Source organism: Epinephelus fuscoguttatus, linkage group LG8, assembly GCF_011397635.1.
Source record: "Epinephelus fuscoguttatus linkage group LG8, E.fuscoguttatus.final_Chr_v1".
Taxonomy (NCBI): Eukaryota; Metazoa; Chordata; class Actinopteri; order Perciformes; family Serranidae; genus Epinephelus; species Epinephelus fuscoguttatus.
In genome coordinates, this window is record NC_064759.1 from 4,626,521 (window position 1) to 4,653,372 (window position 26,852).

General features: G+C 41.8%; 1 protein-coding gene across 13 annotated transcripts; it reads left to right on the forward strand.

Annotated features, from left to right (window-relative positions):
• Nucleotides 1-8,089: 8,089 nt before the first annotated feature.
• On the forward strand, nt 8,090-26,833 carry LOC125892650 (NLR family CARD domain-containing protein 3-like). Of its 13 annotated transcripts, none has more exons than XM_049582746.1 (13): nt 8,090-8,226; nt 10,368-10,452; nt 10,721-10,828; nt 11,138-11,245; nt 13,187-13,294; nt 13,610-13,705; nt 14,494-14,557; nt 17,321-17,546; nt 18,253-20,050; nt 20,139-20,312; nt 21,157-21,330; nt 21,454-21,500; nt 23,161-26,833. In XM_049582746.1, the coding sequence occupies exons 2-13, from the start codon at nt 10,382-10,384 to the stop codon at nt 23,685-23,687; spliced, it is 3,501 nt and encodes a 1,166-aa protein (XP_049438703.1). In that variant the 5' UTR covers nt 8,090-8,226; nt 10,368-10,381; the 3' UTR covers nt 23,688-26,833. The 13 variants fall into 13 exon arrangements, with proteins under 13 accessions (XP_049438703.1, XP_049438707.1, XP_049438711.1 ...); XM_049582748.1 differs by lacking the exon at nt 8,090-8,226 and adding an exon at nt 8,262-9,732; XM_049582743.1 differs by lacking the exon at nt 8,090-8,226 and adding an exon at nt 8,262-9,667.
• Nucleotides 26,834-26,852: the final 19 nt, after the last annotated feature.

Below are 26,852 nucleotides of genomic sequence, written 5' to 3' on the forward strand. Positions count from 1 at the left end.
TTGTAATTGTGTGAAGCTTTGTAACATCGTGATGAGTAGTACCCTCTGAGTAAAATAAGTAAGGACAGAGGAGGGACAGAGAGACATCATGGACGGTGAATTTGACAGGGACTATCGTGAGCAGGGTGGGTGTCCTCCCATCCTAGAAAAACACAGTGCGGGGAGATTAGGAAACAGTTATTGTCAGGAGTAATAGATAAGCAGAGACAGGCTGTAGGAAAGGAGTTTGATGATTTATGGAAGGCATTACAGGCCCAAAATGAGCTTCCTGGCGATGAGGAGGCAGTAAATGTTACAAAGAAATTGCTGGCTGCAGAGGTAAAGGCGAGAGATGATTTGGAAGAACATACAAAAAAAGGAGAATAAACCAAAACTCATAAAAAGACAATGGAAAAAACCAGAAGGAGGAGAAAACGCGCCTTGCTCCATCAGATGGCAGTTACTGCCATGGCTTATTGGAAACACACTGATAAGACTCACAAAAAAAAAAAAAACAGAGACAAACAAACTCCGCCAACTCCTGCGCCAGTTCCTGCGCCGACACCGCCAGAGCCCACCCATAATAGATTGTATCCCGAGCTACCTCAGACACCCCCAGCCCCATCTCCACCACCATACTTGGGGAGCAACAGGCAAATGCCTTTGCTGGTGATTAAGGAGGGAGTGATCAATGCAGATGTGGTGGATCAGGAGGAGTATGAGAAAGCTAAACAGGAAGTAACTAGGGAAATAAGACAGGGGTTAGCACATGTAAAGAGACTGACACAGGAAGCAGACGATGAGGTAGATCAGATATGGTCAGACACAGACTCAGGGGAAGAATACGAGGAGAGAGCAGTGAAGCTTACAGGATTAATGAAGTCATATACAATGCCATCAGAGAAAGGCAGAGAAGGACAGTACAGAGTCAGCACAGGTTCAGCTGTTGAAACTCCAATTGGAAGATACATGTCGTAAAACCAACGATGCAAAAAAGCAGAGAAAAAATCAACCAATCAGACGGTTCAGCAGCCTCCGCCCTCCCCCATACACACTCCAGATCTATTTCCGACCCCAGAGTGGGTTGATCCTCGCCCTCCCCATTGGAGTGGCTCGAGAGGAGGTACAGGAGGATTCAGAGGCAGGGGAGGATCGTGGCGGCCCAAGAGGGGTCAGGGCGGTAGAGGTGTTTTATTTGTGGAGCCACCTTGAATCTCCTGTGTCTAAACACCAAATATCATCCTCAGCAGTTGAACTAACTGGGTTCTCGAGACAACCACAAAATCTGCTGCTCACCAAACCACTCACTACCACCATACTCCAGGCTGAACAGACATTTTCACACAGATGTGTTTCTCCTTTGTCATGCCCTGTGAATCTATTGGGGAGAGATGTGCTGCTGAAGTGTGGAGCTTCCATACTCTGCACCTGGACGGGCTGATAGTGACCTTCCCAAATGGCTACACTGTGAACTGCTCGTTAACAACTGTGCATTCCTCCTCGCAAATGGATACCTCCCCCACGGCTGAAGGACATTGGGCTGATATCTACTGGGGCCTTCTCGAGCCAGAAACCATGGAGACGCCTGGCATTGGCGCTCTCTATCAGTCGTGGCGTCCCTGGGTTCAGTCATTAAATCCCTACACGCCTCCTCCCGATCCCCTCCATGTAACTCTTTATTATGACAGGAATGGCGACGAGCTGTATCAACAGGCATTTTATAATGAGATAGAAGGGAAAATGTAGGAGATAACATCCACCTGCATACTGGTGGGAAATGAGGGAGTGGCTGCAGCTGTTGAACCGACCTCAGAGCAATTGCAGTGGTATGAGGCGGCGGAGTAAGCCTCCCCTCACATATCCTTGGCAGTGCATGCAAAACATCAAGCTAAAGACTTAGGCCCTATGTGTAAAAAAACATTATTCACAGATGGATGTTGTTTTAGACATCCAACGGAGGGACTCAAAGCAGCATATGCAGTGGTAAGACAGACAGAGACAGGGTTTGAGGAAGTGATTACAGAAAGTGTGACAGGAAAAGAATCATCTCAATTGACTGAACTCCAAGCAATGATTGCAGCATTAGAATGGTCAGAAGGGAAAAATGTGAACATCTACACAGACTCTGCCTATGTCGTAGGAGCGATCCATGTGGAAATGACACAGTGGATCAGATCTGGCTTTTTAACAGCAGCAAAGACCCCCAGTAAGCATGAGAAGGACATGAGGAGACTACGGGAGGCTCTGATGAAGCCGGCACAGGTAGCAGTGATTAAGTGCAAGGGTCATGACAAAACAGGGACAGTTGTCTCCAGAGAGAATGACACAGCAGATGTGGCAGCCAAAGGAAAGGCAGGATACAGTCAGCAGTATGTAATGCTACAAACAGAGAGAACAGTGCATAACCTCCTGCCGCCCTGTGATGTAAATATGTTAATAGGAGAACAGCAGAAAGCCTCTCCAGAGGAGCTCACAGTCTGGAGAGAAAGAGGAGCAGTAAAGACAGAGGGTATGTGGGGGTCCCCAGACGGGAGACCTGCACTGCCCCCAGGGCTGAGGAGATCAGTCCAGAAGCTCATGGTGTGACTCATTGTGGAACGATGCAAATGGTGCGAGGTCTCACTCATTGGTGGCACCCTTTTCTGCCAGCCATGATTGAGAATCACATCAGAGAATGTAAAATATGTACAGAATACAATGTTAGACCCACGGTGAAACCACATCAGGGGAGATTTCCCCTCCCCAAACTCCCAGGTCAAGAGGTCATTAATGACTATACAGACATGCTAGAGAGAGTGGGAGGATACAGGTGTCTTCTGGTGGCAGTGGATGCATACACTGGTTGGCCGGAAGCCATACCTGCCAAATCAGAGTATGCAAAGACAGTAATCAATCAATACATTCCCACACATGGGTTTCCCAAAAGAATCAGATCCGACAACGGAACCCATTCCAAAAACAGAGATCTACAAGAAGTAGAGAGAGCACTGGGACTAAAACATACATTTGGTACAGTCTATCATCCTCAGTCACAGGGCAGAATGGAAAGAATGAATCAGTCTATTAAGGGAAAAATAGGCAAGATTTGTGCCCAGACTAAAATGACTTGGGTGGATGCGCTACCCTAGCTCTATTATCCATCAGGAGCTCTGTTAACTCACTGACAGGTTTTACTCCATATGAGCTGAAAACAGGGCAACAGTTCCCAGGACCGGGAGCTGGGATTCAAACTACAGAAGAGGAAGAAAGTCCTCTACAATATAAACTGTATTATGACCAACTAACAGCATTGGTGTCAGCTTTCTCCAAACAGGTGACCACAGCTCAGGAGGGAGCAGAAGGAGAGGGGCACCCAACATCAGAGTGGGTCCTGCTCAAGGTGATTAAAAGAAAGTGGTCGGAGCATAGGTGGACTGGCCCCTACAAAGTCATGGAACGGACGTCCCACGCCGTCAAACTACAGGGAAAAGGTGACACATGGTATCACTGGAGTCAGTGTGCAGTGGCAGAGACACCTGCCCGAACACTGGAAGACATAAGAGACAATAAAGACTAAAAAAAAAAAAAACAACTCACTCACACCTACATTTACTCTTAGTTCAGCATAAGTGCGGTAAAGATATCCTGTGATCAATGTGAAGGTTAGAAGCTCCTCTGAAGCAACACTTTGCCCAGAGTACGTTTGAGTAATATAAAGCCAGGATACAAGAAAGATTCGCTTGCAGAACATTTACACTCCATATTTACTTTTATATTTTACACGTTTATATTTACCTTTTTGCAATACAAAATAAAGAAATGAGTGGTCTCATGTGTATGAGACCAAAAGGGGGAGTTATAACTTTTTGTTTCAAAAGAAACAAAAAGTGCAGTAATCACAAGACCTAAAAAGGGGGACCTGGAGACATTGGGACTGAAAAAAAAAAAAGTGGCCTCAGTCCTATGAGGCCAAAAGGGGGACTGTTGGGAATAGAATGATTTTATGTGTTTTACTATCAGTTGTGTTTCACTATATAAGTTTTAGATAGGTGAACAATGAGAATACTGAGATGATTTCAGCTGATCTGAATGTGTTTGCTTTGCAGAAGTGGAGAAGTACAGGAGAGGAAGAGACATGAAGTCTGAGGAGCACATACCACAATGCTTAGATAATTAGTTTCATATATGGTAAAAAGAATAGAAAGTGATGTACAGATAGTAAGGTACAGCACGTGTAGGGAGTTGTGTTGTTCTCTCGTCTTTCAAAACAGGAACCATGCCCCCACCGCCAGTGGGAAGGAGTCAGATTAACATGAGGCAGGGGCGTGGTGTGGTGAAGGAGGAAGTGGAACTGCCAATGAGAAGAGGACAACGCCTTGCGTGCACAATGACACTCTGTTACGCTCAAATATACTGGGTCAGGGAAAGGACAGGAGGTCAGACTTTGTGAACTGACACACCTTTGTTGTTCGTCAAGGACGTGAAGTTGAGACCCAGAGCTCTGTAATTTTATTCCTTTACTGCTTAATAAACTACATTAACTGAGACCAAATATCTTCTCCTATTGCTTCATTAAAGAACATGCAGGACTGAGCTCACACATAGCACATTAGAGAGTAGGATGAGACTCCCAGTCCATCAATGGCTTATTACTTCCTGTTACAGTAAGATGTAAAAATGATGTTCATTTCAAGCCAAGACCTCAAGCTTTCATTTAATGAAGGAATGGCTATTGAAAGTTTTTTTTTATGGTAAACAATTTAAATGAGTAAACAGTGTGACAACCAACGCTGGTCTCCCTTACATGACAGTTCATGTCAAATGGAGGTTGAAACATGAACAGAAATTACAGATCTGTGGTGCATTTTAACAGGTTGTACTCCGTCATGATTCAAACAACTGGAGACTGAGAGCAAACTGATGTATGAGTCAGGTCACTATCGAACAGGATGGGAATGTTTCTGACTTCCTGTACGGACTGAAGACTGCGGTCAAGCCAGCCGTGGTTCGCTTTTGCTTTGTCAAATCAGCCCCACGTTTTTTTCTAGTGCGCGAATCTACCAACACTTACGGTAATCGTAATGAAACGGCTCTGAAGAGCTGCTGGCAGTGACTATGGGTCAGACTGCAGAGGGAAAGTTGAAGGATATTTTGCCCAACTTTGACATAGAATACAAAACGTATTTTCCACAAGTAGTCCAAGATTCATATACCACTGAACTTAGTACTTCCTAGACTACGTGCATGCATAATATGAAGTACTTTTACTGTGTACTTCTCGAGTAATCCTGTGTCAAAATCCTTAACAGAGGATACGATTAAGGATATTTCACCCAACTTTGATGTGGAATAAAAAACTTATTTTCCATAAGTAGTCCATGGTTCATATACGGCTGAACTAAGTACTCCCTAGACTACATGCATGCATAATATGAAGTACTTTTACTGTGTACTTCTCGAGTAATCCTGTGTCAAAATCCTTAACAGATGACAAGATTAAGGATATTTCACCCAACTTTGATGTGGAATAAAAAACTTATTTTCCATAAGTAGTCCAAGATTCATATACGGCTGAACTAAGTACTCCCTAGACTACATGCATGCATAATATGAAGTACTTTTACTGTGTACTTCTCGAGTAATCCTTTGTCAAAGTCCTTAACAGATGACAAGATCAAGGATATTTCACCCAACTTTGATGTGGAATAAAAAACTTATTTTCCATAAGTAGTCCATGATTCATATACCGCTGAACTAACTAGTTACTAACTAGTTACTGAAGAACTAATGAGGAACTAACTATTACTTAATCATTCCCTACCCTTTTTGTGTAAAAAAAAGGAAGGAAATTTGATCATGAGTTAATGAAGAACTGACCATTAACTAATAGTTAGTTCATCATTAGTTCCTCATTAGTTCATCAGTAACTACTCTAATTTTGTGTACCGTAGTTCCTCAGTAACTACTCATTAGTTCCTCATTAGTTCATCAGTAACTACTCTAATTTTGTGTACCGTAGTTCCTCAGTAACTACTCATTAGTTCCTCATTAGTTCCTCATTAGTTCATCAGTAACTACTCTAATTTTGTGTAACTTAGTTCCTCAGTAACTACTCTAATTTTGTGTAACTTAGTTCCTCAGTAACTACTCATTCGTTCCTCATTAGTTCCTCATTCGTTCCTCATTAGTTCCCCAGTAATTACTCTAATTTTGTGTAACTTAACTCCTCAGTAACTACTCATTCGTTCCTCATTAGTTCCTCATTCGTTCCTCATTAGTTCCCCAGTAACTACTCTAATTTTGTGTAGCTTAGTTCCTCAGTAACTACTCATTCGTTCCTCATTAGTTCCTCATTAGTTCATCAGTAACTACTCTAATTTTGTGTACCGTAGTTCCTCAGTAACTACTCATTAGTTCCTCATTCGTTCCCCAGTATCTACTCTAATTTTGTGTAACTTAGCTCCTCAGTAACTACTCATTAGTTCCTCATTCGTTCCTCATTAGTTCCCCAGTAATTACTCTAATTTTGTGTAACTTAGCTCCTCAGTAACTACTCATTCGTTCCTCATTCGTTCCTCATTAGTTCCCCAGTAACTACTCTAATTTTGTGTAGCTTAGTTCCTCAGTAACTACTCATTCGTTCCTCATTAGTTCCTCATTCGTTCCTCATTAGTTCCTCAGTAACTACTCTAATTTTGTGTAGCTTAGTTCCTCAGTAACTACTCATTCATTCCTCATTAGTTCCCCAGTAATTACTCTAATTTTGTGTAACTTAGCTCCTCAGTAACTACTCATTCGTTCCTCATTAGTTCCTCATTCGTTCCTCATTAGTTCCTCAGTAACTACTCTAATTTTGTGTAGCTTAGTTCCTCAGTAACTACTCATTCGTTCCTCATTAGTTCCTCATTAGTTCATCAGTAACTACTCTAATTTTGTGTACCGTAGTTCCTCAGTAACTACTCATTAGTTCCTCATTAGTTCCTCAGTAACTACTCTAATTTTGTGTAACTTATTGTAAAGTGTTACCCATAAATCATACAGAAAGGCAATCTGGAAAGGAAACAAGACAGACTGTGTCCTCATTCCCCTGCTTTACCTGCATTATACAGGTCACATATTTGTCACCGTGGTCTCCCAGCCCTGGGATCTTTTGGTGCTCCATCTTCTTGATGTTACTGTCAGCTAGGATTGGCAAATCTATCTCAGCTCTTCTCTTCTCTTCTGCTCCTAGTCAACCACAGTCAACGTCTGCTGGCTGATGGTCAACTCAGTTCTCAAGTTGTATCCATGGCCGTATGTGCTTGGGGTGTTATGACTGGAAAAACACCTACTCATGAATCCAAGTTTCAGATTTACACAGTGTTAGAGGAAATACTCTGATCTTTTACTTAACAAAAAGGGAGCAATACCACAGTTCAGCAGTATATGAATCTTGGACTACTTATGGAAAATAAGTTTTTTATTCCACATCAAAGTTGGGTGAAATATCCTTAATCTTATCCTCTGTTTAGGATTTTGACACAGGATTACTCGAGAAGTACACAGTAAAAGTACTTGATATTATTCATGCATGTAGTCTAGGGAGTACTTAGTTCAGCGGTATATGAACCATGGACTACTTATGGAAAATGAGTTTTTTATTCCACATCAAAGTTGGGTGAAATATTCTTGATCTTGTGATCTGTTAAGGATTTTGACAAAGGATTACTCGAAAAGTACACAGTAAAAGTACTTCATATTATGCATGCACGTAGTCTAGGGAGTACTTAGTTCAGCCGTATATGAATCTTGGACTACTTATGGAAAATAAGTTTTTTATTCCACATCAAAGTTGGGTGAAATATCCTTAATCTTGTCATCTGTTAAGGATTTTGACAAAGGATTACTCAAAAGGTACACAGTAAAAGTACTTCATATTATGCATGCATGTAGTCTAGGAAGTACTAAGTTCAGCGGTATATGAATCATGGACTACTTATGGAAAATACGTTTTGTATTCTACGTCAAAGTTGGGCAAAATATCCTTCAACTTTCCCTCTGCAGTCTGACCCATAGTCACTGCCAGCAGCTCTTCAGAGCCGTTTCATTACGATTACCGTAAGTGTTGGTAGATTCGCGCACTAGAAAAAAACGTGGGGCTGATTTGACCAAGCAAAAGCGAACCACGGCTGGCTTGACCGCAGTGACTGAAGGCTGGTGCAAACATTCGGGAAACCCGACATCTTAACCGCCTCCTGCTGCAGTCGCGTGGTCCCGTCCACTTCCCAGGTGAGGCGCAGATCAACTCGAATGAGCCAAATATCAGACCGATAAACATCCGGGTATCAAATATAACTATCCAAGACCTACTGCGTCGCATCTTTATTGTCTGCGGACGTAGAGGCTTTTAGTTTCACTTCACTTCCTGAGTCGGAGCGCACGGCGTCTGCACACAAAAAGCTATTGTAACAAACTGTTAAATATATTTAATTCTTTGGTGTTTCGGTCGGATTATGCTTGTGATATTAGTAGTGCTACCCTTCGCCATGTACTAGACCACTCCCCCAGTGTTCTGCTGCGCAGTCAGACTAAAAAGATGTCCGTCCTGGTTCCAACAATGTTCTTTATAAACCGTTTTGTGTTGATGTTCTTTGTGTGTTACTGTTGCTGGACAACATCTCCACAACAAACATGAAGTGACAGTCACAGCTAGTGACAGCGACTTGTTCCACTTTTTATTTTATACCTGATGTAGTGACGTTTGACAGATTGAGACATTTGTCTTGAAATAATGGTCAAACAAGATTCCAGCCATCAACAATTACATATGATTAAATAAGATGAACCTACATTTAGTCAGCTACTGCAGAGGTACTCGTACTTAACCGAATATTTTCTGCTGCCTTCTGTTTCCACTGTACTGCATTTATTAGATATTTAAGTCACATTTTAGTTTGCAAATTCAGATTAACAATAAAAAGCATAATCAACAAATAAATTGCGATTAAGATCAAACTTTATTGATCCCCAGGGTGAAGTTCAGACGAGCCTACCCTGCAGATAAAATACTGTAAATCAGCTCCACCTTTACCAGCTGATGCGTAAAGAAATTACACAAGTTAACACAGTAAAAAAAAAAAGGTACAGATGTCACATTTATGTGGGTCTGTGGGTTCATTAGTGGACAAGCTGGGAAACAAGCTCAATAGAAGCTGTGTGGATGTGAACACTGTGGTGTCAAAAACATAACTGCTGAATGTTTAATTCTGAGAAATACCGAGAGAAATGCAAAAGAAAAGAAAACACTGAGGAGAAATGGAAGTAGGTGAATGGAGAGACAGGTCATGTGACAGACCCACAGCTGGTAGAAGATAGTGGGTTAGAAAGTTGTTTTTGAGGAGGGCAGCACAGCAGAGCAGTCATGATAAGAGGAACTTGACTCTGATAGGAGGAGCAGTAACCACAAGGGCGGCAGCTGCAATACAGGAGAGGGCGGGGCCACCATGCTTCACCAACTGTAAACATCACATGTCCTGGGACTTTGTCCTTCTACAATAATAGTGTTTGCTGTCATACAGGTTTTTTTGTTGATGGTGAATTATGCAGACTGTGTCGGGTGAAATGACTCCAGTGAGTTACAGGAAGGAATTATCTTCGTCTCTCTGTCAGTGTTTCTCTTCTGATGAAGGAAAAACGTCCTGGTCACTTGATGTGGATGTAAAGTCAGCAGGTTTTTATTTTCCTGATTACTCAGAGTGAAACGCAGCCGTGCAGTCCAGCAGCAGTGGACACTAAGTACTTTTACATTCAATTTTGAGTTACTTTCACTTTCTACTTTAACAAGTGACACTTCACAATATTTTTTGACAGCTTTAGTTACTGCAGCCTGTTACTTTGCAGAGAAAGATTTGTACACAGAACCTTTAATCAGAATATGATGAAAGCTTAATTGCACATAAAGTAAAGTCAGCTCCACCGTGACCAGCTGCAACACCAGTATTATTAACTGATTATCATTTAGTCTATTCTGAGTCTTATTTTGTTCAAATCTGAAAGATGCTCGGTTTAAAATCATATGAAACAGAAAAAAACAGCAAATCCTGACTTTGGAGGAACTTGAACCGGAGCGGTTGTAACTATTAAAACTATTTTTCTGCCAATGAACTAATTGTTAAATCAACTAATTATGAGCTAAATATTCAGTTTTTAAATTCAAAGGCAGGACTTGTGATTTTTACACTGTAGTTCTGCTACTTTCACTGAGGTTAAGGATCTGATTTATTGGACCTTGAACGGATCTCTCACTAGAATTCTACTGACAGGATGGATCACAATTGTAATTTAGACCTTGTTATTAGGTCTAATTAGGTCTTAGACATTATTTGTTATCAGCCCAGCTAATACAACATGTTGGGTGTGTTTGTGTTTAGGTGTACTGTCTACCATGAGTCAGTCTGAGGAGGAAGATGAGGGGGTCCCGACCTTCAGCACCTCTCTGCCTGAGGGAGATGAGAGGTAAGATGAAGAGGACTGTCCATGTTAAAAGTCTGTGTAAAATCAGTAAAGAGTCAGGAAAGTCTCAGTGCTGTGTTCAAGAGGAGGATGTTACTCATTCAGACTCTCACAAATGTTTCTGTTTCTTGGATTCAAAGTTTTTGGCTTCTAGTCAAAAACCTGATCAGGTTTGAAATAGTTTTTAAGGTCTGATTGAAATGTGGTTTACTGTGTGTTGTAACTTAACTCTAACACCTCCACCTGTCTGTCAATGCTCCATTTCTTTAAGGACTGAGAAGGAAAGAGCAGATTCTCCTGCACCAAGCCTTGTGTCCATGAAGAGTGACCGCTCCATGGATTTCCCCATGGCTTTCAGACAGCAAGAAATAATTTCTAAGTAAGTCATCAGAACCTTTTGAGCACAAATTCTTTAAGATGGAGTATAACTGTATTACATAATGCTACTGTCACAGTACTGCATTCATTGTTTATTTGAATCTGTACCTCATCTTTAATAATACAGCTGTACCTCGTCCATCCATTGTACACATTTGGAAACAGGTTTAATATGTTTTAAATGTGATGTAGCCTGAACTTTGTTTCTTCAGAGAGTGCTTTGTTCTTCCTCCTCAAAAGTACCTGATCTCTCTTCAGTCACTGAGCTTCTAACACCTCCACCTGTCTGTCAATGCTCCATTTCTTTAAGGACTGAGAAGGAAAGAGCAGATTCTCCTGCACCAAGCCTTGTGTCCATGAAGAGTGACCGCTCCATGGATTTCCCCATGGCTTTCAAACAGCAAGATCCAGTTTCTAAGTAAGTCATCAGAACCTTTTGAGCATTTTTTCTTCTTCTTAGTCATCTTCTCACTACACCTCTTTTTGTTATTTGCAATGTTATTTCTGCCAGTCTGTCCTAATAATGAATGAATGAGTGCAGTGTGGTCAAACACCCTTTTAACTGTCCTCATGCTTCTAGACTAACTGTGAACACATCGCAAGACTTTCAAGAACTTTGCTCCAGAGATGGTCAAAATAGTTTTTTCTTCTTCATTAGCTGCTCACCACTTTTAGGATCATTTTCAAAATGTTACTTGACTGAGAAAGTGTGACATGGCAATCCAAGCCTCAGGTCCTCAGAGCAGAGAAGTTTGGAGGATGTTTAAAGGTCGGGCTGAATAACTGAGGAGCAATGAAGGCAAAAGCATGATCACCTTGAGGTTAGAACTGTCCATGGTTAAGTCTCAGAGAGGTTGAATTACTGCACATTTTTAGAAGCATCTAAACAATCATTTGTTTTCATGCTGGGGAAAGCCGTGGCCGGAGGCATTATGTTTTTGGGTTGTTTTTGGGTTGTCCTTCCGTCCGTCCGTCCGTCCCATTCTCAAGACATTACTCAAGCAGGCCTTTAGGAAAGTTCTTCAAATTTGGCACAAACATTCACTTGAACTCAGTGATGAACTGATAAGATTTTTGGTGGTCAAAGGTCAAGGTCACTATAACCTTGTCTGAACGCCTTGAGGGAATTTCTTCAAAGATGACACAAACATCCACTTGGACTTGACAATGAACTGATAAGAACTTGGTGGTCAAAGGTCTATGTGACCTTGCAGCTGTCTCATTCTTGTGAATGCAATATCTTAAGAGGGCCTTGAGGGAATTTCTTCAAATTTGGCAAAAAACATCTGTTTGGACTCACTGATAACCGGTTAGATTTTAGTGGTCAAAAGTGTGATGTTGTCTCAGAGGAAATTACTGGACCTGGAGTCGGACTATTCCTGCCTGTGACCCCCATTCAACCCACAACCGCCAGGATTTGCCTTTCCTTTCTGCTGCTGGTTGAAACGTGATAACAGTTCATGCCCACTCCACTAACTTGACATGGAAATGAGCGGTAGTCTAGAAAACTGGCGAGTTTTTTTTTTTTTTTTTTTTTTTGGAGATAGATTGCGCCCTGGGCGGTCGCCCACATTACCCATAGAAAAAACCGTCCCTGTGTCTGTCTCATTCTTGTGAATGCAATATCTCAAGAACGCCTTGAGGGAAATTCTTTAAATTTGGCACAGACTTTCTTTGGGACTCAGGATTGAACTCATTAGAATTTGATGGTCAAAGGTGAATGTCACTATGACCACAAAACAAAAAACACGTTTTTGACCATAACTTTCACAAATTTGCATAGAAATGTCTTATAGGATATGTCTAATGATGTCTAATGATGAAGTGATGATATTTTATATCCAAAAGGTCAAAGACCAACTTCACTGTGACATCATAATGTTTTGCAAAAACACTTTTTGGCCATTCTCAGGAACAGAAGGGGAGACATTTGGTCAGACACTGAATTGGTGACACTAATCTTGAAACTGTGCTGATTGTATAGATCTTCTGTGCTGTTGGGGGGAAGTTGAGTATGAAGCATGCATGTTTTCACAGGCATGGATGTAAACTGTAAGATAAACTTGACTGGTTCGTGGAGGCATATAACCATGGGGCGGTATTTCTAGTCTTGATCATGAAATGGCGTCTAAGGTCTGACTGAAATTTGGTTTGCCACGTGTTCTAACTTGTGACACGTCACCTCTCTTCATAGCCATTAATACTTCCTCCTAATAGTTCCACTTCCACTGTACACTGTTATGAGTCAGAAGAGTCTTGTGATGAAGAGGATGTTACCAAGACACAGACTTACAAATATTTCTAAGGCCATTGAGCTTCTAACACCTCCACCTGTCTGTCAATGCTCCATTTCTTTAAGGACTGAGAAGGAAAGAGCAGATTCTCCTGCACCAAGCTGTGTGTCCATGAAGAGTGACCGCTCCATGGATTTCCCCATGGCTTTCAAACAGCAAGATTCAATTTCTAAGTAAGTCATCAGAACCTTTTGAACACAAATTCTTTAAGATGGAGTATAACTATATGACATAATGCTACTTTAACAGTACTGCATTCATGGTTTATTTAAATCTGTCTACCTCATCTTTAATAATACAGCTCTACATCGTCCATCCATTGTACAGATTTGGAAACAGGTTTAATCTGTTTTAAATGTGATGCAGCCTCAACTTTGTTTCTTCAGAGAGTGCTTTTTTTTTTCTTCCTCCTCAAAAGTACCTGATCTCTCTTCAGTCACTGAGCTTCTAACACCTCCACCTGTCTGTCAATGCTCCATTTCTTTAAGGACTGAGCAGGAAAGAGCAGATTCTCCTGCACCAAGCTGTGTGTCCATGAAGAGTGACCGCTCCATGGATTTCCCCATGGCTTTCAAACAGCAAGAGTAAGTCAACAAAACCTTTTAAGCACAAATTTAGAGAAGGGTGTATCTGTGTATCTTGTGTAACAGTACTGCATTGTTTATTTAAATCTGTCTGCCCTGTCTTTTTATAATCAGAGCTCTTCCTCATTCATCTATTGTACACATTTGGACCCAAGTTTAATCTTTTTATAATGTGATGCAGCTCGGACTTTGTTTCTTTAGAGAACGTCTCTTTTTCTTTTATCACTTCTTTGCTGAATAACCAGCATTGCCAGCTAATGTTAGCTCCCACCTAACCAGTGGTGTGCAGTACAAAGCGGTCAAGGCTAACGTTAGCTAATAAGTGGAGAATGTAGGGTGGGCAGTGGGCACTTTGTTCACGCATATTAATGCAGCGAACCTCCTTCTCTGTCAGCAAGAAAATGAAATAAAAGTCAGGAGATTTACATCACTTAAGATTAAAATTTCATTATTCCAAACAGGTAGTGCTTTCAAATGTGGCACTAAATGTCACCAAGTCAGTGGAGTGACGGACTAAATGGAAAGGCCTCTTGTATTTCACGTTTTCTTACAATTAACTGGTTAGTTACTGGTAACGGGTGTCGGGTTATCAAAAGCTAAATAAATTATAGCTGACATTCCTAAATGCAACATTAAATAATATTAAGAGTCAATGCAAAAAAAAAAAAAAGTTCTTGTGGTACTTGTGGTAGACCTTTTGGTTTTGCGTATGAGGTGTATGTGTCTGCTTACACTATTGACACTTAAAGTCCAGTTTTCATCACTAATGGATCATGTTTTCTTCACAGAGTTCACCAGGAGACGTCAGATGTTTCCACTGATAGTGAAACTGGGCTGGACTCCATATTTACGGTACGTAATGAACAAACCCACCATTAACTGTTATTTAAAGGATCAGAGTGTATAATTTAGGGGCATCTATTATCATAAGTGGAGTATAATATTCATAACTATGTTTTCAGTAGTTTTTAGTCACCTGAAACTAAGAATTGTGTTTTTGTTACCTTAGAATGAGCCGTTTATATATCTACAGTACAGGCCAAAAGTTTGGACACACCTTCTCATTCAATGCGTTTTCTTTATTTTCATGACTATTTACATTGTAGATTCTCACTGAAGGCATCAAAACTATGAATGAACACATGTGGAGTTATGTACTTAACAAAAAAAGGTGAAATAACTGAAAACATGTTTTATATTCTAGTTTCTTCAAAATAGCCACCCTTTGCTCTGATTACTGCTTTGCACGCTCTTGGCATTCTCTCCATGAGCTTCAAGAGGTAGTCACCTGAAATGGTTTTCCAACAGTCTTGAAGGAGTTCCCAGAGGTGTTTAGCACTTGTTGGCCCCTTTGCCTTCACTCTGCGGTCCAGCTCACCCCAAACCATCTCGACTGGGTTCAGGTCCGGTGACTGTGGAGGCCAGGTCATCTGCCGCAGCACTCCATCACTCTCCTTCTTGGTCAAATAGCCCTTACACAGCCTGGAGGTGTGTTTGGGGTCATTGTCCTGTTGAAAAATAAATGATCGTCCAACTAAACGCAAACCGGATGGGATGGCATGTCGCTGCAGGATGCTGTGGTAGCCATGCTGGTTCAGTGTGCCTTCAATTTTGAATAAATCCCCAACAGTGTCACCAGCAAAACACCCCACACCATCACACCTCCTCCTCCATGCTTCACAGTGGGAACCAGGCATGTGGAATCCATCCGTTCACCTTTTCTGCGTCTCACAAAGACACGACGGTTGGAACCAAAGATCTCAAATTTGGACTCATCAGACCAAAGCACAGATTTCCACTGGTCTAATGTCCATTCCTTGTGTTTCTTGGCCCAAACAAATCTCTTCTGCTTGTTGCCTCTCCTTAGCAGTGGTTTCCTAGCAGCTATTTGACCATGAAGGCCTGATTCGCAGTCTCCTCTTAACAGTTGTTCTAGAGATGGGTCTGCTGCTAGAACTCTGTGTGGCATTCATCTGGTCTCTGATCTGAGCTGCTGTTAACTTGCGATTTCTGAGGCTGGTGACTCGGATGAACTTATCCTCAGAAGCAGAGGTGACTCTTGGTCTTCCTTTCCTGGGTCCTCATGTGTGCCAGTTTCGTTGTAGCGCTTGATGGTTTTTGCGACTCCACTTGGGGACACATTTAAAGTTTTTGCAATTTTCGGACTGACTGACCTTCATTTCTTAAAGTAATGATGGCCACTGCTTTTTCTTTAGTTAGCTGATTGGTTCTTGCCATAATATGAATTTTAACAGTTGTCCAATAGGGCTGTCGGCTGTGTATTAACCTGACTTCTGCACAACACAACTGATGGTCCCAACCCCATTGATAAAGCAAGAAATTCCACTAATTAACCCTGATAAGGCACACCTGTGAAGTGGAAACCATTTCAGGTGACTACCTCTTGAAGCTCATGGAGAGAATGCCAAGAGTGTGCAAAGCAGTAATCAGAGCAAAGGGTGGCTATTTTGAAGAAACTAGAATATAAAACATGTTTTCAGTTATTTCACCTTTTTTTGTTAAGTACATAACTCCACATGTGTTCATTCATAGTTTTGATGCCTTCAGTGAGAATCTACAATGTAAATAGTCATGAAAATAAAGAAAACACATTGAATGAGAAGGTGTGTCCAAACTTTTGGCCTGTACTGTACATAGGGCACGAGTCCTCGTCCACAGAGTCTAGCATGTTGCACTGCTGTGTTTCTACAATAGCCAGAATGGACAAACCAAACTCTGGCTCTATATAGGGCTTTTCATGATGTTTTTATGTCATGTCATGTCATGTCATGTTATGTGACCCTACGTGCTCGGTAAGGGTCACTCGGAAAGTAGCAAAAACAAAACAGATTTTCCAATGAGAAAATCTTTCAGTGTCATTCTTTGCTCTTCTTTCAACAAAGAAATATTCCCCAGTGTTGATACAACTGATGCTATTGCAGCATCTAAGCTAACCTCTTCAGGAGACAACATTTTTGTTTTGAACAACAATGAACAACAATGCCTCTCCGTGTTGTCAAACCTAAACCACCCCCCGTAGCTGCCAGTAGCTCCTCACAGGATGCTGATTTGTGGTGGTGGTGGTTAGGACACAAACATTAGCTTTTGCATTGTGATATGGTGAGAATCAGCTGCCACGCAAGGTAAACATGTGAGCTGCTTACTGACAAACAGAAACTGGATCCAGGCACTGTTGTAAACTTTTCCAATTTTAACATATTTTGTGTCTTTATCCCAAAAAGGGAAAATCCACAAATACTTGGGCACTGACAACATTTTGTATTGGAAAAAGCGGTTATGTTAGCTTAACAGGCTAAACATGCATCCATCACCTAGGCTAAATGGCTAAGGGAAGTGTGGCTAGTTAGCAAGCTAAGCAAGTGCCTTGATAGTGACCCCTTGGCTAGGGACCTTCCTTACCTCCTGTCTGACAGTTGAATCGATAGCAAGGGTACGAACTGATTGAAGAGGTTTTTTTAACCACAGGAGAAATAGCAAGCGTGTTTTTCAAAATTTGAGATCATTAAATGTGAACTTTTATTCACTGACAGATGGAACTCATGGCATGCTGATAGTTTATACGTTGAAAGTTAAGTGAATATTATTTCATTTCAGCTGCTTGAGGAGAACATTGTTGCTTTTGCGAAGAACGAGCTTAAGAAGTTCAAGAAGATTCTGAGTCCAGATTCCAAAGCAAAGCAGAGCAAAGGTGAAGATGAGGAGGAGGTTAGAGGAGAAGTGGAAGAGCAGAGGAGGAGCAGCAGAGAGGCATTTTTAAAGATCACACTGCACTTCCTGAGGAGAATGAAGCAGGAGACGCTGGCTGACTCTCTTCAGAACAGTAAGAGGCTTTTAATAAATGTTTAATGTTGGGAAAGTTGTGGAATGCTCAAAAAACATGTTTGCAAAATTCCACAGATAAACCGGTTAACTGATAACAGGTAATAGTGCCACTATTGGGTATGAAAGGGTGATCCTTGAAAGGCTCACAAGCAAGGACGGCATAAGGATCACCACTTTGTCAAAAACTGTGTGGGCAAACAGTCCAGTAATTTAAGAAAAAACGCTCTTGACACACAATTGCAACAAATGTAGGATTTCACCATCCACAATTCAGACAATCTTAAGAAATCGCTGCACATGAGGGCCAAGGCTGAAAATCAACACTGAGTACTCATGACTTTTGATCCCTCAGACTACACTGCATTAAAAACCAACACGACTGTATAAAGGATATCACTACATGGGCTTGGGAACTTATGGGAAAACCATTTTCAGTAAAGACAGTTCCTCGCTGCATCGACAAAAGCCATTTAAGATTCAGCCATGCAAAATGAAAGTGTAACAGGTGGTGTTAAGACCCAGTTGCAGCACTCAGGACACCAGGAGCAGTTGGTAATGACGTTTACTGTTTCAACTCAGGTACAGGGCAAGGCAAGTTAACAGCACACAGTACAGTACAGTACTCCAACATTGTGTCAGTATCAGTAAATAGACCTGTACAGTCTAATGTAATCTAATACAATATTTCTCATTCTTTCTTTTAGAATTGTTTGCTGCAGTTTGGCACCGTGAACTTAAATCTAACCTACAGAAGAAGTTCCAGTGTGTGTTTGAGGGGATCGCTAAAGCAGGAAACCCAGCCCTTCTGAATCAGATCTACACAGAGCTCTACATCACAGAGGGAGGGACTGCAGAGGTCAATGATGAACATGAGGTCAGACAGATTGAAACAGCATCCAGGAAACCAGACAGACCAGAAACAACCATCAGGTGTGAAGACATCTTTAAAGCCTCACCTGGAAGAGATGAACCAATCAGAACAGTGGTGACAAATGGAGTGGCTGGCATTGGGAAAACAGTCTTAACACAGAAGTTCACTCTGGACTGGGCTGAAGACAAAGCCAACCAGGACATACAGTTCACATTTCCATTCACTTTCAGAGAGCTGAATGTGCTGAAAGAGAAAAAGTACAGCTTGGTGGAACTTGTTCATCACTTCTTTGCTGAAACCAAAGAAGCAGGAATCTGCAGGTTTGAAGAGTTCCAGGTTGTGTTCATCCTTGACAGTCTGGATGAGTGTCGACTTCCTCTGGACTTCCACAACAATGAGATCCTGACTGATGTTACAGAGTCCACCTCAGTGGATGTGCTGCTGACAAACCTCATCAGGGGGAAACTGCTTCCCTCTGCTCGCCTCTGGATAACCACACGGCCTGCAGCAGCCAATCAGATCCCTCCTGACTGTGTTGACATGGTGACAGAGATCAGAGGGTTCACTGACCCACAGAAGGAGAAGTACTTCAGGAAGAGATTCAGAGATGAGGAGCAGGCCAGCAGAATCATTTCTCACATCAAGAGATCACGAAGCCTCCACATCATGTGCCACATCCCAGTCTTCTGCTGGATCACTGCTACAGTTCTGGAGAATGTGATGAAGAGCAGAGAGGGAGGAGAGCTGCCCAAGACCCTTACTGAGCTGTACATCCACTTCCTGGTGGTTCAGACCAAAGTGAAGAACATCAAGTATGATGGAGGAGCTGAGACAGATCATCACTGGAGTCCAGAGAGCAGGAAGATGATTGAGTCTCTGGGAAAACTGGCTTTTGATCAGCTGCAGAAAGGGAACCTGATCTTCTATGAATCAGACCTGACAGAGTGTGGCATTGATATCAGAGCAGCCTCAGTGTACTCAGGAGTGTTCACACAGATCTTTAAAGAGGAGAGAGGACTGTACCAGGACAAGGTGTTCTGCTTCGTCCATCTGAGTGTTCAGGAGTTTCTAGCTGCTCTTCATGTCCATCTGACCTTCATCAACTCTGGAGTCAACCTGATGGCAGAAGAACAAACAACTTCTCGGTGGTCTAAACTGTTTGGAATCAGACCTGAACATTTCTACCAGAGTGCTGTGGACAAGGCCTTAGAGAGTCCAAATGGACACCTGGACCTGTTCCTCCGCTTCCTCCTGGGTCTCTCACTGCCAAGCAATCAGTCTCTTCTACGAGGTCTGGTGACACAGACAGGAAGCAGGTCACAATCCAATCAGGAAACAGTCCAGTTCATCAAGAAGAAGATCAGTGAGAATCTGTCTGCAGAGAGAAGCATCAATCTGTTCCACTGTCTTAATGAACTGAAGGATGGTTGTCTAGTGGAGGAGATCCAACGGTGGCTGAGTTCAGAACGTCTGTCCCCATATGAATACACTCCTTGTCACTGGTCAGCTCTGTGCTTCATGTTGCTGTCATCAGAGGAAGATCTGGAGGTGTTTGACTTAAAGAAATATTCACCTTCAGAGGAGGCTCTTCTGAGGCTGCTGCCAGTGGTCAAAGTCTCCACCAAGGCTCTGTAGGTTAAAAACCAACTACATAAATTACATTTATTAAAACTTAAGAAATATCCTATAGTTGTTTTTTTTTTGTTAATTCTCATTCAGGCTAAGTTGCTGCAATCTGTCAGAGAGAAGCTGTGAAGCTCTGTCTTCAGTTCTGAGCTCTCCGTCCTCCAGTCTGAGGGAGCTGGACCTGAGTAACAATGACCTGCAGGACTCAGGAGTGGAGCTGCTCTGTGTTGGACTGGGGAATCCAAATTGTAGACTGGAGGTTCTCAGGTCAGGATTCATCAGTTTGTTCAATAGATGACCATTGTGTTCACAGCTAACATGGTTTAAACATGTTCCATATTTCCAGACAAAAACTTTCACTTTGATATTAAAATATGTACTGTACACAAAAGAGTCTTGAGAAGAGTCATGTAGGGAACACCATCTGTAGTTAAAGAAGTGTTGGAGGTTTAAAGTGGACCAGGGAGAAGCAGTGGGTATGCACCACAGTGCACAACAACAAGTGGGAAAATACTGCTCCATGATTAATTGGAGAGGAGCCAGTTGAATTGTGGTTTGTACTCACTTTAGACTTAGACCCTTGTTTTGCCTCCGCACTGGCAATGTCCATCCATCCGTCTGTCCATCTCTTTCTCGTGAGTGTGATATCTCAAGAACGCCTCAACGAAATTTCTTTAAATTTGACACAAACATCCACTTGGACTGAGGGATGAACTGATCAGATTTTGGTGGTCAAAGCTCAGTTGACGCAACATAATATCTTAGAAACAGAAGGGGAGACATTTGTTCAGATACTGAATTGGTGACTCTAATCTTGGGTGTCCACCACTGTGCTGGTTGTCTAGATCATCTGTGCTGCGTATGTGAAGCATCCATGTTTTAGAATTTGTAGTTTCTTTGCAGCAGCATCCAAATTTGAAGCATTGTCTGCTGTCACGGCTACATGTGAGTCTGGACAGAAATTGATGTAAACAGCAACTTGACTGGTTTGTGGAGGCATATACCATGAGTCGAGTTTTTCATAAAACTCCTTTTACAAAGACTAATTGCAAAATCAGTTTCCATAAAAAGCAGGAGCAAGTAAAATACTCCTAACTGTGTGTGTGTTTAGGTTGTCAGGCTGTCTGATCACAAAGAAAGGATGTACTTCTCTGGTGTCTGCTCTGAGATCCAACCCATCTCATCTGAGAGAGCTGGACCTGAGCTACAATAATCCAGGAGACTCAGGAGTGAAGCTACTTTCTGATGGAAAGGATGATCCAAGCTGGAGACTGCAAACTCTGAGGTAAGGACAGACAAGGGTTCAGGTTGAGTTTGTTTGAGTCGAGAGGTCAAAATATGCAAATATAAGTTGTTTGAAAAGTCACTGAAGTTGTTAGGTTCTGATCTGACTTTGTTTTTGCACCAGGATGGAGCCCGGTGGATCACAGTCAATGAAATCTGGTCTGAAGAAGTGTAAGTGTGTGTTTTTCTTTTTTAAATAGTGACAACAGGTATTACACAATTCATTTTAACTGACAATATGTTCAGGCCAGGGGTAGCCAACCACTTACCTTGTCTGCATTCTTTGAGTGTGCCTGTAACTACTACCTTTTGATGTCAGAAGACGTCAACAGCTTTAGACCTGTACCCCTCTTTTCTTTATTTCTGAGACATTTCAAGCCATTTGTCAATAAGTGTCTGCATACCTCCTTGAGAACAACCTTCTGGACCCCCGCCAGTCTGGCCACTCTGCCCAGACAGCCCTCCTTGCAGTGACAGAGGCACCACATACTGCAAGAATGAACTCATCTCTTCTCTCCTCACGCCTGTGGACCTCTGTTGGATAAAGACTCATTGCTTTTTTCACCCTTCAGGGGTTTGGTGTCTCACACTCTGCGCTCTTTCTGTTTGCATTCTACTTATGGTGTTGATCCTAACAGTTTGCAAGGAAAGGATCACTGTCTGGTTATAGGGGTTCCACAGGGCGTAGTTCTGGGCCTCTTCGTTATGTCCCTCTTCACAAGTAAGCTTTGTTCAGTCATATAGTCGCATGGCTTCTTCTACTACTTGGCTATTCTCGTTCTCCCCCTTATTGGACCCTCCAGTGGAAGCATGTAATGCTGCTTGCTGAGTAGACATCTTGGATAGATATCAAGGCACCACCTGAAGTCCAACCTAGACAAGAATGAGCTTGTGTTCCTTTGAAGGATGGACACACTGAGGCTTGTCTGTTGCTATTAATAATATTGCAGAAATCCCAATTATAGCGAGGACCCTGGGTGTGACCCAGGATGACGAACTTCTTAGCAAACGTTGTAAATGTACCTTGTACAGCATCAGCAGGGTTCACACCTCCTCCATTAAGAGGCAGCCATAGCACTCAAAGAGGCACATGTTGTCTCCTGCCTGTATTACTTCAGCTACCTCCTTGTCAGAGCCCCTGTGTCTGCCAGCAGACTTCTTAAACTAGTCCAAAATACTGCTGCCTATCTGGTTTTTGTCTTCCCAAGTATTCCCACACCGCTTAGCCCTCCATTCACCACACTGATTCCATGTTGCAACTGGCATGTAGTGTAAGACTCTGGCCCTAGTGTCTATGGCAGTGAAGGTAGCTGTTCCTTTCTACCTTTTAGCCATGGTCAAACTTCACTCCACCATCAAAAAGTCTAACCAAAGTTGCTGTTTTGTCACATTGTATACATTTGATCTCTACATCTCCCAACCTCACGAATCCTCTGTCTCATCCTCTTGGAGAATCATTTCAAGACGAGAGGACTGCCTGTCAGAACTGCCTGTATTTGAGCCATCCAAAAAATGTTTAACACAAGAAACGAACTAGACCATGGGTCAGCTTGTTCTGCCGAGACCACCTCTTTCATCAGATAAAACTTCGGTGGCTAAGTCCAGGCTGTGGTCTGTGGGAAGTTTCACGCCTGTCATTTTGATTCAGATCAAGATAAAAAGTTCAAAAGCCTGGACCAAACAAAGAAGATATGAAACCCCAAGTATCTTTAGCTATGCTAGCAACTCTGAGACTGCACAGCAGTGCTTTGAGCTAAATGCTAACATCACCATGCTAATATGCTGTGTGACAGTGACAGTGCTAATCGTAATGTCTTCTTCTCTTGATCAGATGCCCGTAAACTCACACTGGACCCAAACACAGCACACAGAAAACTCATCCTGTCCGACAACAACAGGAAGGTGACAGTGGGCAAAGAGACGCAGTCGTATCCTGATGATCCAGAGAGATTTGACTACTGGAAACAGGTGCTGTGTACCAGAGGTCTGAATGGTCGCTGTTACTGGGAGGTCGAGTGGAAAGGACATGTTTACATAGCAGTGGCTTACAAAGGAATAAAAAGGAGAGGAAACAGTGACGACTGCTGTCTGGGGATGAATGATCAGTCCTGGAGTCTGAGCTGCTCCGATAGTGCTTACTCTGTCCTGCACAGTAACAGGCGAGTGTCCATCCCTGTGCCTCCCACAAAGAAAGTGGGAGTGTACCTGGACTGGCATGCTGGCACCTTGTCCTTCTACGGAGTCTCCACTGATAAACTGACCCACATCTACACCTTTTACACCACATTCACTGAGCCGGTCTACCCTGCCTTCAGGATCAGGATGGACTCGTCAAACTCGTCAATGTCTTTGTGTTAGATCCAGTAAAACGTCACCTCCTTTTCTGTTTCTGAGATAATGATGATGATAAATCTTGAGAGAGATGAGGTCGAATACGTCAATGGTGACAAAGACTAAGAAGCTGAGTGATAATCTGCTGTCTACACCTGCAATCAATATGTGCTCTATTTAAAGGTCCAATGCATAAAGATTAGTGGTATCTAGCTGTGAGGTTGCAGAACTGAAACCTCTCCTATGTGCCGTGTGTGTAGGGGAGAGTTTTTTCGCCCAACAGGAAGTCAGCCATCTTGGATTGGACATATTTGTAATTGGTTATAATTAGCTCCACTGTTGGACATTTTTAATCATTAATAATTTAATTTAATGTGCATTTAAGTTTAAGCAAACTTGATAGAACTCGGTTCTCAGATTCGTTTCAGATTAGAGGGGTGTAACCCTCCAATTTATCTTAGACTTAATTGCGAAGGAAAGGTCAGTAGCTCCAACGATGATGTCAAAGGTCATGTGAGAACATGCCATTGCCAGCACTGTACAGGTGTGGAACCTAATGAATCCTAGAGAATTTAACACATCCATCTCAACGTTTGGCTGCAGAATCTGAAGACCTTCAAAATGCCAAATCGCAAAGTGTTTGTGTTTTTGAGGAATTGCTTTGCTATGGAAGTTAAGCTAAATTCTTTGTTTCAACATGACACAGGAAGCTGTTGTAACATGACTTTGCATAATCCATTCTGCCCCAGATTTCACATGCTAGATAAGAATCTAGGTCTGAAGACATCTACATGACAATATTAATTCATCATCATAGCGCCATCCACTGACAACAGGAAGTCAGCGTCACGTAGAAAAGATCATCAGAGTTACATGAAGTTAATATGGTGTGGTATACATATGATATACAGCAACATGATGTGTGATTAGTGTGTGCTCTATAGCGCCACATAGTGGATACAGGAAGTGGCCCAAAATTTGCAGTAGGACATTTCCACATACTCCAAGCAAGAGGTACCATTTAACTCCTGCGTGCTGGGTGTGACTTTCACTGAAATGCATGGACGTGTAGACCAGCATTATACCTATACCCCCAACGTACGTGGAGTACGAGGGTCTGTTCACCGCTGCTTGTAGCTTTGATTATGTTTTCTCTCTCTGACTAGTTTGTGGCTGCTGTGAATTTTTTTACTTGCATACATTTTTTTTGTCTGTAATCAGAGCCTTCGTTGCAGTGGATGCTGATTTAAGAAACTCTAGATTTTGTAGGACATTTGTTGTGTCCCAGGTTAGACAATGGATCCTCTAAACCCCCCAAACTGAACCCATCGTAATGGGTTTTAAAAACCTCTTTTTGTCTCAGTTTGGATGACAAAAACAGGGTCTCTTATATAGTTTGAGTGAGCAGATATATATATAGTTTTATATAGGAAACTGATGTATATATTGCTACTACAAGGAGCAGTACAAATCTGTATGGTATTGTGGTATCATCATGAGACGATTGTTTAATAGAGCATACAGGTGAAATTTGTTTGTTGAAAGTTTGTTTAGATAGTCACTGATCACTGGTAAATGTATTTTATAAACTAGGTTAATGTCAGATGTAAATAATGTGATCCAGTTATAAGATCCACTGTTTGTAAAAGGTGTCACACATAAACAGAATTTAGCAGTATATGGATGATACACTGTTTGCCAGTTTTTAATGACATGTTGAAATTAAAAGGTAACTGCGCGGTATTATTTAACCTGGACCCTGTTTCACCATGTGTTTTTTCTGTCTATGTGGCTAATCGAGACAACACTTTTTGAAATTGGTTTAGTACTGAGCAATAGCACTGCAGCCGGGAGCCGCGAAACAGGCTGTACTGTGACCATTTGGTACATTTGTGCACCTTCGTTACGGCTACAAAGAGTGCTTGCTTGTCACTGACAGGCTCAGAGTGTTATTCTGTGTGTCTGACAGCATTATGGAAAGGATCCCTACAGAGGGCTGTTTGTTAAAGAGTAAGATCCTTTTTGTTTAATTAGAAACTGCCAAATCCACCAGAGTCCATTTAAATAAACTGTAATTTTAGCATGTACAGAGAAAGCATATTTTTACGCCTGACTGGGTGAATTAAGGGTTTATTTTTAACTATTTCAACCAAACCAGAGTTGGCAATTGTTGGAACAGTCAAAAGACAAAAATGTTTTTTGTGATTTTTTTTTTCCTGTCAACTTTGAATGAGGTTTGTTTTATGATGATAAAATAACTGTTTATTTAAATGGAATCTGGTGGATTTGGTGGTGGTGATTTTGGGAATGTTTCTGGTTAAACAAAAAAAGGATCTTACTCTAACAAACGGGTCCATCTTTGTAGGGATCCTTTTATAATGTTGTCAGACACTTAGAATAACAATCTGAGCCTGTCAGTGGCAAAAAAAACCAAACACTTTTAGTGGACGTAAATATACAGTGTGAACATGCCCCAAGTGTTTACATTGCAGCCTGTATTGTGGCTGCTAGCTGCAGCACTCTAGCACTGTTAGACCAATTTTAATTTATTATTTATTTTTTATTTATTTAACAGGGACAATGCACAGATACTTAAATGCAAGTTAGCTATAAGCTACTTTTCATCTGTAGACCCTGGGCAGGAAACAGAGAACAAATTTTGCTGCTAAAAGACACTATTATATAAAGAACAATACTACAAAATAGAACGTATTCATGACACAGCGGCTTCAGCAGTTACAATAGCAAGACAACACAACACCAAGTCATCGCAGCAATAACAGCAACAACAATACAACTATAACATTGAGATGAAACCCCTAGATGTCCTCCCACTGTCCGAGTGCAGTTTTATTAACTCTTTTAATGGAGGAGCAGCCAGATCATTAATAACTTTGTACACTAGACTAGCATCAGCAAGGCACACAAAGCTGTCAGAGGTCAGTAGGTCAGTAGATTATGCCTTTGATATTACTGCCTCCATTAGTCACTTGGACACTGAAAACATGGGGAAGTAGGGTCCAGGTTGAACAATACCATAGTTACCCTTTAAGTTTCATGTGAGTATTTTCTGTTCTCTATTTTATTTAACATGTATTCTTGTAATCACAATACCGACACAATAGATCACCATGTATTCATGTAACGTCATCAGATTTTTTGCAAAAACATAAACAAATAAATAAAGAGAAA